Below are 18,249 nucleotides of genomic sequence, written 5' to 3' on the forward strand. Positions count from 1 at the left end.
TGAGGCGGAAGGTGGATAGGGAATGAGGGGAAGGGGATGAGGGGGAAGGGATGAGGGGAGGGGGATGCGGGGGAATGTGGATGAGGGGGGAGGGGGATGAGGGAGAAAGGGAGGGGGATGAGGGAGAAGGGAGGGGAATGAGGTAGAAAGGGAGTGGGAAGGGGAGGGGGGATGAGTGGGGAGGGGGGATGAGGGGGAAGGGGAGGGGGGATGAGGGGGAAGGGGAGGGGGGAAGGGGAGGGGGGATGAGGGGGAAGGGGAGGAGGGATGAGGGGAAGGGGAGGGGGGTTGAGGGGGAAGGGGAGGGTGGGATGAGGGGGAAGGGGAGGGGGGATGATGGAGAGGTGGGATGAGGGGGAAGGGAGGGGGGATGGGGGAGAGGGGGGATGAGGGGGAAGGGGAGGAGGGATGAGGGGGATGGGGAGGGGGATGAGGGAGAGGGGGGATGAGGGGGAAGGGGAGGGGGGAAAGAGTGGGAGGGGGAAAGAGGGGGGACGGGGGAGGTGAGAGGGGGAAAGAGGGGGGAGGGGGAGGGTTGAAAGAGTGGGAAGAGGGAGGGGGAAAGACGGGGAAGGGGATAGAGGGGGAAAGGGAGGCGGGAAAGAGGGGGAAGGGGGAGGCGGGAAGGGGGAGGCGGGAAGGAGCAGGGGGAAAGAGGGGGAAAAGGGAGAGGGGGAAGGGGCAGGTGGAGCGGGGATAAAGGGGGAAGGGGAAAAAGGGGAGGGGAAAAGAGGGGGGACATGGGGAAAAGAGGGGGAGGGGAAAAGAGGGGGAGGGGGAAAAGTGGGGGAAAGAGGGTGAAGGGGAGGGGGAAAAGAGGGGGAAAGAGGGGGAGGGGGAAAAGAGGGGAAGGAGAGGGGGAAAAGAGGGGAAGGAGAGGAGGCAAAGAGGGGGGAGGGGAAGGGGAAAAAGGGGTTGGGGAGGGGGAAAAGTGGGGGTGGGAGGAAAGCAGGGAAGAGAGGGTGGGGGAAAGTGGGGGTTGTGGTAGGGGGAGGGGGATGTGGGGGTGGAGGGGGAAAGAGGGGGATGTGGGAGGGGAGGGGAGGGGAAAGAGGGGGGTGTGGGAGGGGGAGGGGGGGAAGAGAGGTGGTGGGGAAAAGAGGGGGGAGGAGGTCGTGGGGGAAAGAGGGGGGTGTGGGAGGGGGAGGGGGAAGAGAGGTCGTGGGGGAAAAGAGGGGGGAGGAGGTGGTGGGGGAAAAGAGGGGGGAGGAGGGGGAAGGGGGAAAGAGAGTGAGGGGGAGGGGAAAGAGGGAGGTGAAGGGGAAAGAGGAAGGGGAGGGGAAGATAGGAAGGGGGAAAGAGGGGGAGGGGAAGTGAGGAAGGGAGAAAGATGGGGAAGGGGGAAAGAGGGGGGGGAAAGAAGGTGGAAAGCGGAGTGGGAAAGAGGGGGAAGGGAGAGGGTAAGAGGTGGCGGGGGGGGGGAAAGAAGGGGGCGGGGAAAGAGAGGGAGGGGGAAGGGAAGGGGACAGGTGGATGGGAGGGGGGGAAGGGAAGGGGAGAGGTGGATGGGAGGGGGGGAAGGGAAGGGGAGAGGTGGATGGGAGGGAGAGAAGGGAAGGGGAGAGGGGGATGGGGAAGGGAAGGGGAGAAGGGGATGAGGGGGGATGAGGGGGCAGGGGAGGGGGGATGAGGGGGCAGGGGAGGTGGAGTGGGGAATGAGGAGGAAGGGGAGGGAGGGTGGGGAATGAGGAGGAAGGGGAGGGAGGGTGGGGGATGAGGGGGCAGGGGAGGTGGGGTGGGGAATGAGGAGGCAGGGGAGGTGGGATGAGGGGGAAGGGGAGGGGGCATGAGGGGGAATGGGAGGGTGGGATGAGGGGGAAGGGGGAGGGGGATGAGGGGGAAGGGGACGTGGGATGAGGGGGAAGGGGACGTGGGATGAGGGGGAAGGGGAGGTGGATGAGGCGGAAGGTGGATGAAGGGGAGGGGGAAGGGGATGAGGGGGAAGGGGGAAGAGGGATGAGGGGAGGGGGATGAGGGGGGAGGGGAATGTGGATGAGGGGGGAGGGGGATGCAGAAGGGGAGGGGGATGAGGGAGAAGGGGAGGGGGAATGAGGAAGAAAGGGAGGGGGGAGAGGGGAAGGGGGAGGGGGGAGAGGGGAAGGGGAGGGGGGGATGAGGGGGAAGGGGAGGGTGGGATGAGTGGGAAGGGGAGGGGGGATGAGGGTGAGGGGGGATGAGGGGGAAGGGGAGGGGGGATGAGGGAGAGGGGGAAGGGAAGGGGGGCTGAGGGGGAAGGGGAGGGGGAATGTGGGGGAAGGGGAGGGTGGGATGAGGGAGAGGGGGAAGGGGAGGGGGTTGAGGGGGAAGGGGAGGGTGGGATGAGGGAGAGGGGGAAGGGGAGGGGGTTGAGGGGGAAGGGGAGGGGGTTGAGGGGGAAGGGGAGGGGGGATGAGGAGGAAGGGGAGGGGGGCTGAGGGGGAAGGGGAAGGGGAGGGGGAATGTGGGGGAAGGGGAGGGGGAATGTGGGGGAAGGGGAGGGTGGGATGAGGGAGAGGGGGAAGGGAAGGGGAGGGGGTTGAGGGGGAAGGGGAGGGGGGTTGACAGGGAATGGGAGAGGGGTTGAGGGGGAAGGGGAGGGAGGGATGAGGGGGAAGGGGAGGGAGGGAAGGGGAGGGAGGGATGAGGGGGAAGGGGAGGGGGGATGAGGAGGAAGGGGAGGGGGGTTGACGGGGAATGGGAGGGGGGTTGAGGGGGAAGGGGAGGGAGGGATGAGGGGGAAGGGGAGGGAGGTATGAGGGGAGGGTGGATGAGGGGGAAGGAGAGGGTGGGATGAGGGTGAAGGGGAGGGTGGGATGAGGGGGAAAGGGAGGGTGGGATGAGGGGGGAGGGAGGATGAGGGGGAAGGGGGAGGGAGGATGAGGGGGAAGGGGGAGGGGAATGTTGAGGGCGAGGGGGATGAGGATGAGGGGGAGGGGATGAGGGATGGGGAGGAAGGACGGAGGGCGGGGAGGAATTGGGGCGGGAGGGGAAGGGGGGAGGCAAAGGGTGAAGGAAAGGAGGGGCGGGGGTGAGCGAGAGGAGGGGAGTAGCCGGAGGGGAACAGGGGGAGGGGGGAGGAGGGAGAGGCAGTGGACACGCCCCTGCCCTGCTCCGCTGTTTACAGGTACAGGAGGTCATGTCGAGTCTGAATTCTTCTGTATTCCCCCCTCACTGTGAGTGAGCAGAGTGAAGATGGTTGAGATTAATGCTGTCCTGACTCCACTGGAACTCTATGAAGAAGATATGGATCTGCCAGTCGAGCTGGCAGCCAGGCAGAGGCAGATGGTGCAGCAGCATCTGCAGGAGTCACTCGCACGCATCCTTCTCTTGCCAAATTCAAGAGCTGTGAGGTTTCTTGGTGCAATATGGAGCTGTGAGACGGACAGGAAGCAGGTTGTTCACTGCTTTCTCAGTGTGAGAAAGTAATTTGCCACAGACTGTTGGGACACTGTCGGGATTTGTGTTTGAGAAATCCCTTTCAGTGAGGGCTGAAGGTGAATGCCTCTCAATGACAGGCTTTAGCATGGTTGGTGTTTGATGGTTTCCTCATTCAAGCTGGCAAGAAATGGCTGTTCAGTCAGGAGAGTGCTGGCACATCTCTTCAAGGCCTCCCATTATTTTCGGAGGTTCCTGTGACAAACCTGAAATGTTTTTGTTCCTGTTTCAGAAGAATTTTTTCCCAGATTCTTAACTGCTTATGCTGTACCTGTCCTAGGTGTGTTTGGGACAGTGTAGACACAGTTTTGCTCTGTACCTAACCTGCGCTGTACCTGTCTTTGGCATGTTTGGGCCAATTTAGAGCAAGTTGATATGTATAACCAGTGCTATTCATGTCCTCCGGGCTACCCAAAATGCTTTACATCCAATTAAATTCGTTTGAAACGTAGTCACTGTAATGTAAGAAGCAGCAAGGAGATGTACAACCAGTCAGTCTCAGTTTATTTGGTGTTGCCTGAGAGCTAAATATTCCATGGGATCTTTTATGTGTACTTGAGAGGGCAAACGGGGCCTCAATTCAATAACCCATCCAACAGACGACACCTCTGACAATGCAGCACTCCATCAGTACTTCAGTGAGTGTCAGCTTAGCTTATGTACACCAGTTTCTGGAGTGGGACTTGAATGTGGGAGGGCGTGTCCAGGGGATGGGTGATACCTGCAGCCAGTGATGCAGGCAGAGCCCAGGTGATGTTTGCAGGGGATGTGTTTGCATCAGGTCTAAAATGGAGCATAATCACTGATGGAGACAGGATTGGAAGCTGAGGATGGTGCAGTGGAGGGTGAGTGAGATGAGGTGGAGGATTGAGCAGACTGACAGAGAGATTTAACCGGACGCTGGTACAAGTAGGGGAAAGTCTTGCCAATTTTTTTTTGACTTAACTAATTATGTTCAGCGTTTATGATTGGCTCAATTAACCTGGTGAACGAGAAGATTCAGCACTTGAGTGGGACGCTGCAGGCACATCCTGATGCTTTGGTGAGTCAAATTGCCACACACTAAAAGCCACAACTTTCAGTCGGAAACTGGAGAGGCCGAGCGCACGCCCCAGTCGGAAACTACAGTGGCCAAAAGCAAGCGCTCTGGTTATGTTTCTCTGCGAGCACTATTGACGGTTGTATCTCCTTTGATTCTCTACAGCTGGTTGAGACACGAGCCAGATACAGTGCGCAGCCAGCCAGCATTCAGCCAGAGAGTAAGTAGATACAGGAAACGGTAAAGTAATCTCTGAGCTAAGTTAAAAAGAGGGAGTCTTGAACCATTCCTGTCCATTGATATCAGCAATAACAGCTGTTACTGTCATCCTTTACCATGTCAATAATACTGCTACTGACTATCATTACTGTGTCACTAATACCAGGACTGACTGTCGTCGCCTTGTCACCAATACCGGGACTGACTGTCATCACTGTGTCACTAATACCGGTACTGACTGTCATCACTGTGTCATTAATACCAGTGCTGACTGTCATCACTGCAGCACTAATACCAGTACTGACTGTCATCACTGTGTCACTAATACCAGTGCTGACTGTCATCACTGTAGCACTAATACCAGTACTGACTGTCATCACCTTATCACTAATACTGGTACTGACTGTCGTCGCCGTGTTATTAATGCTGGTACTGACTGTCATTACTGTGTCACTAATACCAGTACTGATTGTCATCACCGTGTCATTAATACCAGTGCTGACTGTCGTCACCTTATCACTAATACTGGTACTGACTGTCGTCGCCGTGTTATTAATACCAGTACTGACTGTCATTACCGTGTCACTAATACCAGTACTGACTGTCATCACCGTGTCATTAATACCAGTGCTGACTGTCATCACTGTGTCACTAATACCAGTAGTGACTGTCATCAGCATGTTACAAATACCAGTACTGACTGTTGTCACCGTGTCATTAATACCGGTACCGACTGTCATCAACGTGACACTGTACCAGTGCAGATTGTCGTCAACCTATCACTAATATTAGTACTGACTGTCATCACCGTGTCATTAATACTGGTACTGAATGTCATTACCATGTCACTAATACCGGTACTGACTGTCGTCACCGTGTCATTAATACCGGTACCGACTGTCGTCACCGTGTCACGAATACCAGTACTGACTGTCATCAACGTGTCACTATACCAGTGCTGACTGTCGTCACCGTGTCATTAATACCGGTACTGACTGTCATCACATTGTCACTAATACCAGTACTGACTGTCATCACTGTGTCACTAATACCAGTACTGACTGTCATCAACGTGTCACTATACCAGTGCTGACTGTCGTCACCGTGTCATTAATACTGGTACTGACTGTCATTACCGTGTCACTAATACCGGTACTGACTGTCATCACCATGTCACTATACCAGTGCTGACTGTCATCACCGTGTCATTAATACTGGTACTGACTGTCATTACCGTGTCATTAATACCAGTACTGACTGTCATCACCGTGTCACTAATACCGGTACTGACTGTCATTACTGTGTCACTAATACCAGTACTGACTGTCATCACTGTGTCACTAATACCAGTACTGACGGTCATCAACGTTTCACTATACCAGTGCTGACTGTCGTCACCGTATCACTAATACTGGTACTGACTGTCGTCACCGTGTTATTAATACTGGTACTGACTGTCATTACCATGTCACTAATACCAGTACCGACTGTCATCACTGTGTCATTACTACCAGTGCTGACTGGCATCACTGTGTCACTAATACCAGTACTGACTGTCATCACTGTGGCACTAATACAAGTACTGACTGTCATCACTGTGCCATTAATACCAGTATTGACCGTCATCAGCATGTCATTAATTTCGGTACCGACTGTCATCTACGTGTCACTATACCAGTGCAGATTGTCGTCACCCTATCACTAATATTAGTACTGACTCATCACCGTGTCATTAATACTGGTACTGACTGTCATTACCGTGTCACTAATACCAGTACTGACTGTCGTCACAGTGTTATTAATACCGGTACTGACTGTCATTACCATGTCACTAATACCGGTACTGACTGTCGTCACCGTGTCATTAATACCGGTACCGACTGTCGTCACCGTGTCACTAATACCAGTACTGACTGTCATCAACGTGTCACTATACCAGTGCTGACTGTCGTCACCGTGTCATTAATACCGGTACTGACTGTCATCACATTGTCACTAATACCAGTACTGACTGTCATCACTGTGTCACTAATACCAGTACTGACTGTCATCAACGTGTCACTATACCAGTGCTGACTGTCGTCACCGTGTCATTAATACTGGTACTGACTGTCATTACCGTGTCACTAATACCGGTACTGACTGTCATCACCATGTCACTATACCAGTGCTGACTGTCATCACCGTGTCATTAATACTGGTACTGACTGTCATTACCGTGTCATTAATACCAGTACTGACTGTCATCACCGTGTCACTAATACCGGTACTGACTGTCATTACTGTGTCACTAATACCAGTACTGACTGTCATCACCGTGTCAGTATACCAGTGCTGACTGTCGTCACCGTGTCATTAACACTGCTACTGACTGTCATTACCGTGTCATTAATACCAGTGCTGACTGTCATCACTGTGTCACTAATACAAGTACTGACTGTCATCACCGTGTCATTAATACCGGTACTGACTGTCATCACTGTGACACTAATACCAGTACTGACTGTCATCACCGTGTCATTAATACCGGTACTGACTGTCATCACTGTGTCACTAATACCAGTGCTGACTGTCATTACTGTGTCACTAATACCAGTACTGACTGTCATCACTGTGTCACTAATACCAGTACTGACTGTCATCACCGTGTCATTAATACCGGGACTGACTGTCATCACTGTGTCACTAATACCAGTACTGACTGTCATCACCCTGTCACTAATACCAGTACTGACTTTCGTCACCGTGTCATTAATACCAGTGCTGACTGTCGTCACCGTGTCACGAATACCAGGGCTGACTATCATCACCGTGTCATTAATACCTGTACTGACTGTCATCACCGTGTCATTAATACCAGTGCTGACTGTCATTACTGTGTCACTAATACCAGTACTGACTGTCATCACTGTGTCACTAATACCAGTACTGACTGTCATCACCGTGTCATTAATACCGGGACTGACTGTCATCACTGTGTCACTAATACCAGTACTGACTGTCATCACCGTGTCATTAATACCGGTACTGACTGTCATCACTGTGTCACTAATACCAGTACTGACTGTCATCAACGTGTCACTATACCGGTGCTGACTGTCGTCACCGTGTCATTAATACCGGTACTGACTGTCATCACATTGTCACTAATACCAATACTGACTGTCATCAACGTGTCACTAATACCAGTACTGACTGTCATCAACGTGTCACGATACCAATGCTGACTGTCGTCACCGTGTCATTAATACTGGTACTGACTGTCATCACCGTGTCACTAATACCAGTACTGACTGTCATTACTGTGTCATTAATATCAGTGCTGACTGTCATTACTGTGTCACTAATACCCGTACTGACTGTCGTCACCGTGTCACGAATATCAGGGCTGACTGTCATCACCGTGTCATTAATACCAGTACTGACTGTCATCACCGTGTCACTAATACCGGTACTGACGGTCATCAACGTTTCACTATACCAGTGCTGACTGTCATCACCGTGTCATTAATACTGGTACTGACTGTCATTACCGTGTCATTAATACCAGTACTGACTGTCATCACCGTATCACTAATACCGGTACTGACTGTCATCACCGTGTCATTAATACTGGTACTGACTGTCATTCTTTCTCTTTTGGGCCTCCTTATCTCGAGAGACAATGGATACGCGCCTGGAGGTGGTCAGTGGTTTGTGAAGCAGCGCCTGGAGTGGCTATAAAGGCCAATTCTGGAGTGACAGGCTCTTCCACAGGTGCTGCAGAGAAATTTGTTTGTTGGGGCTGTTGCACAGTTGGCTCTCCCCTTGCGCCTCTGTCTTTTTTCCTGCCAACTACTAAGTCTCTTCGACTCGCCACAATTTAGCCCTGTCTTTATGGCTGCCCGCCAGCTCTGGCGAATGCTGGCAACTGACTCCCACGACTTGTGATCAATGTCACACGATTTCATGTCGCGTTTGCAGACGTCTTTATAACGGAGACATGGACGGCCGGTGGGTCTGATACCAGTGGCGAGCTCGCTGTACAATGTGTCTTTGGGGATCCTGCCATCTTCCATGCGGCTCACATGGCCAAGCCATCTCAAGCGCCGCTGACTCAGTAGTGTGTATAAGCTGGGGATGTTGGCCGCTTCAAGGACTTCTGTGTTGGAGATATAGTCCTGCCACCTGATGCCAAGTATTCTCCGAAGGCAGCGAAGATGGAATGAATTGAGACGTCGCTCTTGGCTGGCATACGTTGTCCAGGCCTCGCTGCCGTAGAGCAAGGTACTGAGGACACAGGCCTGATACACTCGGACTTTTGTGTTCCGTGTCAGTGCGCCATTTTCCCACACTCTCTTGGCCAGTCTGAACATAGCAGTGGAAGCCTTACCCATGCGCTTGTTGATTTCTGCATCTAGAGACAGGTTACTGGTGATAGTTGAGCCTAGGTAGGTGAACTCTTCAACCACTTCCAGAGCGTGGTCGCCAATATTGATGGATGGAGCATTTCTGACATCCTGCCCCATGATGTTCGTTTTCTTGAGGCTGATGGTTAGGCCAAATTCATTGCAGGCAGACGCAAACCTGTCGATGAGACTCTGCAGGCATTCTTCAGTGTGAGATGTTAAAGCAGCATCGTCAGCAAAGAGGAGTTCTCTGATGAGGACTTTCCGTACTTTGGACTTCGCTCTTAGACGGGCAAGGTTGAACAACCTGCCCCCTGATCTTGTGTGGAGGAAAATTCCTTCTTCAGAGGATTTGAACGCATGTGAAAGCAGCAGGGAGAAGAAAATCCCAAAAAGTGTGGGTGCGACTGAGTGTCATTACCGTGTCATTAATACCAGTACTGACTGTCATTACTGTGTCACTAATACCAGTACTGACTGTCATCACTGTGTCACTAATACAAGTACTGACTGTCATTACTGTGTCACTAATACCGGTACTGACTGTCATTACTGTGTCACTAATACCAGTACTGACTGTCATCACTGTGTCACTAATACAAGTACTGACTGTCCTCACTGTGTCACTAATACCAGTACTGACGGTCATCAACGTTTCACTATACCAGTGCTGACTGTCGTCACCGTATCACTAATACAAGTACTGACTGTCATCACCGTGTCATTAATACCAGTGCTGACTGTCATCACTGTGTCACTAATACAAGTACTGACTGTCATCACCGTGTCATTAATACCGGTACTGACTGTCATCACTGTGACACTAATACCAGTACTGACTGTCATCACCGTGTCATTAATACCGGTACTGACTGTCATCACTGTGTCACTAATACCAGTACTGACTGTCATCACCGTGTCATTAATACCGGTACTGACTGTCATCACTGTGTCACTAATACCAGTACTGACTGTCATCACCGTGTCATTAATACCAGTACTGACTGTCATCACCGTGTCAGTATACCAGTGCTGACTGTCGTCAACGTGTCATTAACACTGCTACTGACTGTCATTACCGTGTCATTAATACCAGTGCTGACTGTCATCACAGTGTCACTAATACAAGTACTGACTGTCATCACCGTGTCATTAATACCGGTACTGACTGTCATCACTGTGACACTAATACCAGTACTGACTGTCATCACCGTGTCATTAATACCGGTACTGACTGTCACCACTGTGTCATTAATACCGGTACTGACTGTCATCACTGTGTCACTAATACCAGTACTGACTGTCATCACCGTGTCATTAATACCGGTACTGACTGTCATCACTGTGTCACTAATACCAGTACTGACTGTCATCACTGTGTCACTAATACCAGTATTGACTGTCGTCACCGTGTCACTATACCAGTGCTGACTGTCGTCACCGTTTAACTATACCAGTGCTGACTGTCTTCACCGTGTCATTAATACTGGTACTGACTGTCATTACCGTGTCACTAATACCGGTACTGACTGTCATCACCGTGTCACTATACCAGTGCTGACTGTCATCACCGTGTCATTAATACTGGTACTGACTGTCATTACCGTGTCACGAATACCAGTACTGACTGTCATCACTGTGTCACTAATACCAGTACTGACTGTCATCACTGTGTCACTAATACCAGTACTGACGGTCATCAACGTTTCACTATACCAGTGCTGACTGTCGTCACCGTATCACTAATACTGGTACTGACTGTCGTCACTGTGTTATTAATACTGGTACTGACTGTCATTACCATGTCACTAATACCAGTACCGACTGTCATCACTGTGTCATGACTACCAGTGCTGACTGTCATTACTGTGTCACTAATACCAGTACTGACTGTCATCACTGTGTCACTAATACCAGTACTGACTGTCATCAACGTGTCACTAATACCAGTACTGACTGTCATCACTGTGTCACTAATCCCAGTACTGACTGTCATCAACGTGTCACGATACCAATGCTGACTGTCATCACTGTGTCACTAATACCAGTACTGACTGTCGTCAGCGTGTCATTAATACCGGTACTGACTGTCATCACATTGTCACTAATACCAGTACTGACTGTCATCAACGTGTCACTAATACCAGTACTGACTGTCATCACTGTGTCACTAATACCAGTACTGACTGTCATCACGTGTCACTAATACCAGTACTGATGTCATCACTGTGTCATTAATACCAGTGCTGACTGTCATTACTGTGTCACTAATACCAGTACTGACTGTCATCACCGTGTCATTAATACCAGTGCTGACTGTCATCACCGTGTCATTAATACCAGTGCTGACTGTCGTCACCGTGTCACGAATACCAGGGCTAACTGTCATCACCGTTTCATTAATACCGGTACTGACTGTCATCACCGTGTCACTATACCAGTGCTGACTGTCATCACCGTGTCATTAATACTGGTACTGACTGTCATTACCGTGTCATTAATACCAGCACTGACTGTCATCACCGTGTCACTAATACCAGTACTGACTGTCATTACTGTGTCACTAATACCAGTATTGACGGTCATCAACGTTTCACTATACCAGTGCTGACTGTCGTCACCGTATCACTAATAGCGGTACTGACTGTCATCACCGTGTCATTAATACTGGTACTGACTGTCATTACCGTGTCATTAATACCAGTACTGACTGTCATCACTGTGTCACTAATACCAGTACTGACTGTCATTACTGTGTCACTAATACCAGTACTGACTGTCATCACTGTGTCACTAATACCAGTACTGACGGTCATCTACGTTTCACTATACCAGTGCTGACTGTCGTCACCGTATCACTAATACTGGTACTGACTGTCGTCACCATGTTATTAATACTGGTACTGACTGTCATTACCATGTCACTAATACCAGTACCGACTGTCATCAACGTGTCACTATACCATTGCTGACTGTCATCACCGTGTCATTAATACCAGTGCTGACTGTCGTCACCGTGTCACGAATACCAGGGCTGACTGTCATCACCGTTTCATTAATACCGGTACTGACTGTCATCACCGTGTCACTATACCAGTGCTGACTGTCATCACCGTGTCATTAATACTGGTACTGACTGTCATTACTGTGTCACTAATACCAGTACTGACTGTCATCACTGTGTCACTAATACCAGTACTGACGGTCATCAACGTTTCACTATACCAGTGCTGACTGTCGTCACCGTATCACTAATACTGGTACTGACTGTCGTCACCATGTTATTAATACTGGTACTGACTGTCATTACCATGTCACTAATACCAGTACCGACTGTCATCAACGTGTCACTATACCAGTGCTGACTGTCATCACCGTGTCATTCATCCCAGTGCTGACTGTCATTACTGTGTCACTAATACCAGTACTGACTGTCATCACTGTGTCACTAATACCAGTACTGACTGTCATCAGCATGTCATTAATACCGGTACCGACTGTCATCTACGTGTCACTATACCAGTGCAGATTGTCGTCACCCTATCACTAATATTAGTACTGACTCATCACCGTGTCATTAATACTGGTACTGACTGTCATTACCGTGTCACTAATACCAGTACTGACTGTCGTCACCGTGTTATTAATACCGGTACTGACTGTCATCACCATGTCACTCATACCGGTACTGACTGTGGTCACTGTGTCACTAATACCAGTATTGACTGTCATCACCATGTCACTAATACCGGTACTGACTGTCATCACCCTGTCACTAATACCAGTGCTGACTGTCGTCACCGTGTCACTAATAACAGTGCTGACTGTCGTCACCGTGTCACGAATACCAGGGCTGACTGTCATCACCGTGTCATTAATACCAGTACTGACTGTCATCACCGTGTCAGTATACCAGTGCTGACTGTCATTACCGTGTCATTAATACCAGTGCTGACTGTCATCACTGTGTCACTAATACCAGTACTGACTGTCATCACTGTGTCACTAATACCAGTACTGATTGTCATCACCGTGTCATTAATACCGGTACTGACTGTCATCACTGTGTCACTAATACCAGTACTGACTGTCATCACCGTGTCATTAATATCAGTGCTGACTGTCATCACTGTGTCACTAATACCAGTACTGATTGTCATCACCGTGTCATTAATACCAGTGCTGACTGTCATCACGGTGTCACTAATACCAGTACTGACTGTCATCAACGTGTCACTAATAACAGTACTGACTGTCATCACTGTGTCACTAATACCAGTACTGACTGTCATCAACGTGTCACTAATACCAGTACTGACTGTCATCACTGTGTCACTAATACCAGTACTGACTGTCATCAACGTGTCATTAATACCAGTACTGACTGTCATCACTGTGTCACTAATACCAGTACTGACTGTCATCAACGTGTCACTAATACCAGTACTGACTGTCATTACTGTGTCATTAATACCAGTACTGACTGTCATCACCGTGTCACTAATACCAATACTGATGTCATCACTGTGTCATTAATACCAGTGCTGACTGTCATTACTGTGTCACTAATACCAGTACTGACTGTCATCACCGTGTCATTAATACCATTGCTGACTGTCATCACCGTGTCATTAATACCAGTGCTGACTGTCGTCACCGTGTCACGAATACCAGGGCTGACTGTCATCACCGTTTCATTAATACCGGTACTGACTGTCATCACCGTGTCACTATACCAGTGCTGACTGTCATCACCGTGTCATTAATACTGGTACTGACTGTCATTACCGTGTCATTAATACCAGCACTGACTGTCATCACCGTGTCACTAATACCGGTACTGACTGTCATTACTGTGTCACTAATACCAGTACTGACGGTCATCAACGTTTCACTATACCAGTGCTGACTGTCGTCACCGTATCACTAATAGCGGTACTGACTGTCATCACCGTGTCATTAATACTGGTACTGACTGTCATTACCGTGTCATTAATACCAGTACTGACTGTCATCACTGTGTCACTAATACCGGTACTGACTGTCATTACTGTGTCACTAATACCAGTACTGACTGTCATTACTGTGTCACTAATACCAGTACTGACTGTCATCACAGTGTCACTAATACCAGTACTGACGGTCATCTACGTTTCACTATACCAGCACTGACTGTCATCACCGTGTCACTAATACCGGTACTGACTGTCATTACTGTGTCACTAATACCAGTACTGACGGTCATCAACGTTTCACTATACCAGTGCTGACTGTCGTCACCGTATCACTAATAGCGGTACTGACTGTCATCACCGTGTCATTAATACTGGTACTGACTGTCATTACCGTGTCATTAATACCAGTACTGACTGTCATCACTGTGTCACTAATACCGGTACTGACTGTCATTACTGTGTCACTAATACCAGTACTGACTGTCATTACTGTGTCACTAATACCAGTACTGACTGTCATCACTGTGTCACTAATACCAGTACTGACGGTCATCTACGTTTCACTATACCAGTGCTGACTGTCGTCACTGTGTCACTAATACCAGTACTGACTGTCATCACCGTGTCATTAATACCAGTACTGACTGTCATCACCGTGTCAGTATACCAGTGCTGACTGTCGTCACCATGTCATTAACACTGCTACTGACTGTCATTACCGTGTCATTAATACCAGTGCTGACTGTCATCACTGTGTCACTAATACAAGTACTGACTGTCATCACCGTGTCATTAATACCGGTACTGACTGTCATCACTGTGACACTAATACCAGTACTGACTATCATCACCGTGTCATTAATACCGGTACTGACTGTCATCACTGTGTCACTAATACCAGTACTGACTGTCATCACCGTGTCATTAATACCGGTACTGACTGTCATCACTGTGTCACTAATACCAGTACTGACTGTCATCACTGTGTCACTAATACCAGTATTGACTGTCGTCACCGTGTCACTGTACCAGTGCTGACTGTCGTCACCGTGTCACTATACCAGTGCTGACTGTCTTCACCGTGTCATTAATACTGGTACTGACTGTCATTACCGTGTCACTAATACCGGTACTGACTGTCATCACCGTGTCACTATACCAGTGCTGACTGTCATCACCGTGTCATTAATACTGGTACTGACTGTCAGTACCGTGTCACGAATACCAGTACTGACTGTCATTACTGTGTCACTAATACCAGTACTGACTGTCATCACTGTGTCACTAATACCAGTACTGACGGTCATCAACGTTTCACTATACCAGTGCTGACTGTCGTCACCGTATCACTAATACTGGTACTGACTGTCGTCACTGTGTTATTAATACTGGTACTGACTGTCATTACCATGTCACTAATACCAGTACCGACTGTCATCACTGTGTCATGACTACCAGTGCGGACTGTCATTACTGTGTCACTAATACCAGTACTGACTGTCATCACTGTGTCACTAATACCAGTACTGACTGTCATCAGCATGTCATTAATACCGGTACCGACTGTCATCTACGTGTCACTATACCAGTGCAGATTGTCGTCACCCTATCACTAATATTAGTACTGACTCATCACCGTGTCATTAATACTGGTACTGACTGTCATTACCGTGTCACTAATACCAGTACTGACTGTCGTCACCGTGTTATTAATACCGGTACTGACTGTCATCACCATGTCACTAATACCGGTACTGACTGTGGTCACTGTGTCACTAATACCAGTATTGACTGTCATCACCATGTCACTAATACCGGTACTGACTGTCATCACCCTGTCACTAATACCAGTGCTGACTGTCGTCACCGTGTCACTAATAACAGTGCTGACTGTCGTCACCGTGTCATTAATACCAGTGCTGACTGTCGTCACCGTGTCACGAATACCAGGGCTGACTGTCATCACCGTGTCATTAATACCAGTACTGACTGTCATCACCTTGTCAGTATACCAGTGCTGACTGTCATTACCGTGTCATTAATACCAGTGCTGACTGTCATCACTGTGTCACTAATACCAGTACTGACTGTCATCACTGTGTCACTAATACCAGTACTGATTGTCATCACCGTGTCATTAATACCGGTACTGACTGTCATCACTGTGTCACTAATACCATTACTGACTGTCATCACCGTGTCATTAATATCAGTGCTGACTGTCATCACTGTGTCACTAATACCAGTACTGATTGTCATCACCGTGTCATTAATACCAGTGCTGACTGTCACCACGGTGTCACTAATACCAGTACTGACTGTCATCAACGTGTCACTAATAACAGTACTGACTGTCATCACTGTGTCACTAATACCAGTACTGACTGTCATCAACGTGTCACTAATACCAGTACTGACTGTCATCACTGTGTCACTAATACCAGTACTGACTGTCATCAACGTGTCATTAATACCAGTACTGACTGTCATCACTGTGTCACTAATACCAGTGCTGACTGTCATCAACGTGTCACTAATACCAGTACTGACTGTCATCACCGTGTCACTAATACCAATACTGATGTCATCACTGTGTCATTAATACCAGTGCTGACTGTCATTACTGTGTCACTAATACCAGTACTGACTGTCATCACCGTGTCATTAATACCAGTGCTGACTGTCATCACCGTGTCATTAATACCAGTGCTGACTGTCGTCACCGTGTCACGAATACCAGGGCTGACTGTCATCACCGTTTCATTAATACCGGTACTGACTGTCATCACCGTGTCACTATACCAGTGCTGACTGTCATCACCGTGTCATTAATACTGGTACTGACTGTCATTACCGTGTCATTAATACCAGCACTGACTGTCATCACCGTGTCACTAATACCGGTACTGACTGTCATTACTGTGTCACTAATACCAGTACTGACTGTCATCACTGTGTCACTAATACCAGTACTGACGGTCATCAATGTTTCACTATACCAGTGCTGACTGTCGTCACCGTATCACTAATACTGGTACTGACTGTCGTCACTGTGTTATTAATACTGGTACTGACTGTCATTACCATGTCACTAATACCAGTACCGACTGTCATCACTGTGTCATGACTACCAGTGCTGACTGTCATTACTGTGTCACTAATACCAGTACTGACTGTCATCACTGTGTCACTAATACCAGTACTGACGGTCATCTACGTTTCACTATACCAGCACTGACTGTCATCACCGTGTCACTAATACCGGTACTGACTGTCATTACTGTGTCACTAATACCAGTACTGACGGTCATCAACGTTTCACTATACCAGTGCTGACTGTCGTCACCGTATCACTAATAGCGGTACTGACTGTCATCACCGTGTCATTAATACTGGTACTGACTGTCATTACCGTGTCATTAATACCAGTACTGACTGTCATCACTGTGTCACTAATACCGGTACTGACTGTCATTACTGTGTCACTAATACCAGTACTGACTGTCATTACTGTGTCACTAATACCAGTACTGACTGTCATCACTGTGTCACTAATACCAGTACTGACGGTCATCTACGTTTCACTATACCAGTGCTGACTGTCGTCACCGTATCACTAATACTGGTACTGACTGTCATCACATTGTCACTAATACCAGTACCGACTGTCATCAACGTGTCACTATACCAGTGCTGACTGTCATCACCGTGTCATTAATACCAGTGCTGACTGTCGTCACCGTGTCACGAATACCAGGGCTGACTGTCATCACCGTTTCATTAATACCGGTACTGACTGTCATTACTGTGTCACTAATACCAGTGCTGACTGTCATCACCGTGTCATTAATACTGGTACTGATGGTCATCAACGTTTCACTATACCAGTGCTGACTGTCGTCACCGTATCACTAATACTGGTACTGACTGTCGTCACTGTGTTATTAATACTGGTACTGACTGTCATTACCATGTCACTAATACCAGTACCGACTGTCATCACTGTGTCATGACTACCAGTGCTGACTGTCATTACTGTGTCACTAATACCAGTACTGACTGTCATCACTGTGTCACTAATACCAGTACTGACTGTCATCTAGGTGTCACTATACCAGTGCAGATTGTCGTCACCCTATCACTAATATTAGTACTGACTCATCACCGTGTCATTAATACTGGTACTGACTGTCATTACCGTGTCACTAATACCAGTACTGACTGTCGTCACCGT

The 18,249-nt window shown here is 48.7% G+C and overlaps 1 protein-coding gene across 1 annotated transcript in view; it reads left to right on the forward strand.

Moving 5' to 3' along the window:
- The first annotated feature begins 3,171 nt into the window (after positions 1-3,171).
- Positions 3,172-18,249, forward strand: part of LOC137365642 (protein FAM227A-like) — a 130,026-nt gene continuing 114,948 nt past the window's right edge. Inside the window, exons 1-3 of the mRNA XM_068028011.1 lie at positions 3,172-3,352; positions 4,374-4,456; positions 4,619-4,673. Coding sequence (XP_067884112.1) covers positions 3,172-3,352; positions 4,374-4,456; positions 4,619-4,673 — 319 coding nt within the window. The remainder of the gene's footprint in view (positions 3,353-4,373; positions 4,457-4,618; positions 4,674-18,249) is intronic.

This window comes from Heterodontus francisci, unplaced genomic scaffold (assembly GCF_036365525.1).
Source record: "Heterodontus francisci isolate sHetFra1 unplaced genomic scaffold, sHetFra1.hap1 HAP1_SCAFFOLD_938, whole genome shotgun sequence".
Classification (NCBI taxonomy): Eukaryota; Metazoa; Chordata; class Chondrichthyes; order Heterodontiformes; family Heterodontidae; genus Heterodontus; species Heterodontus francisci.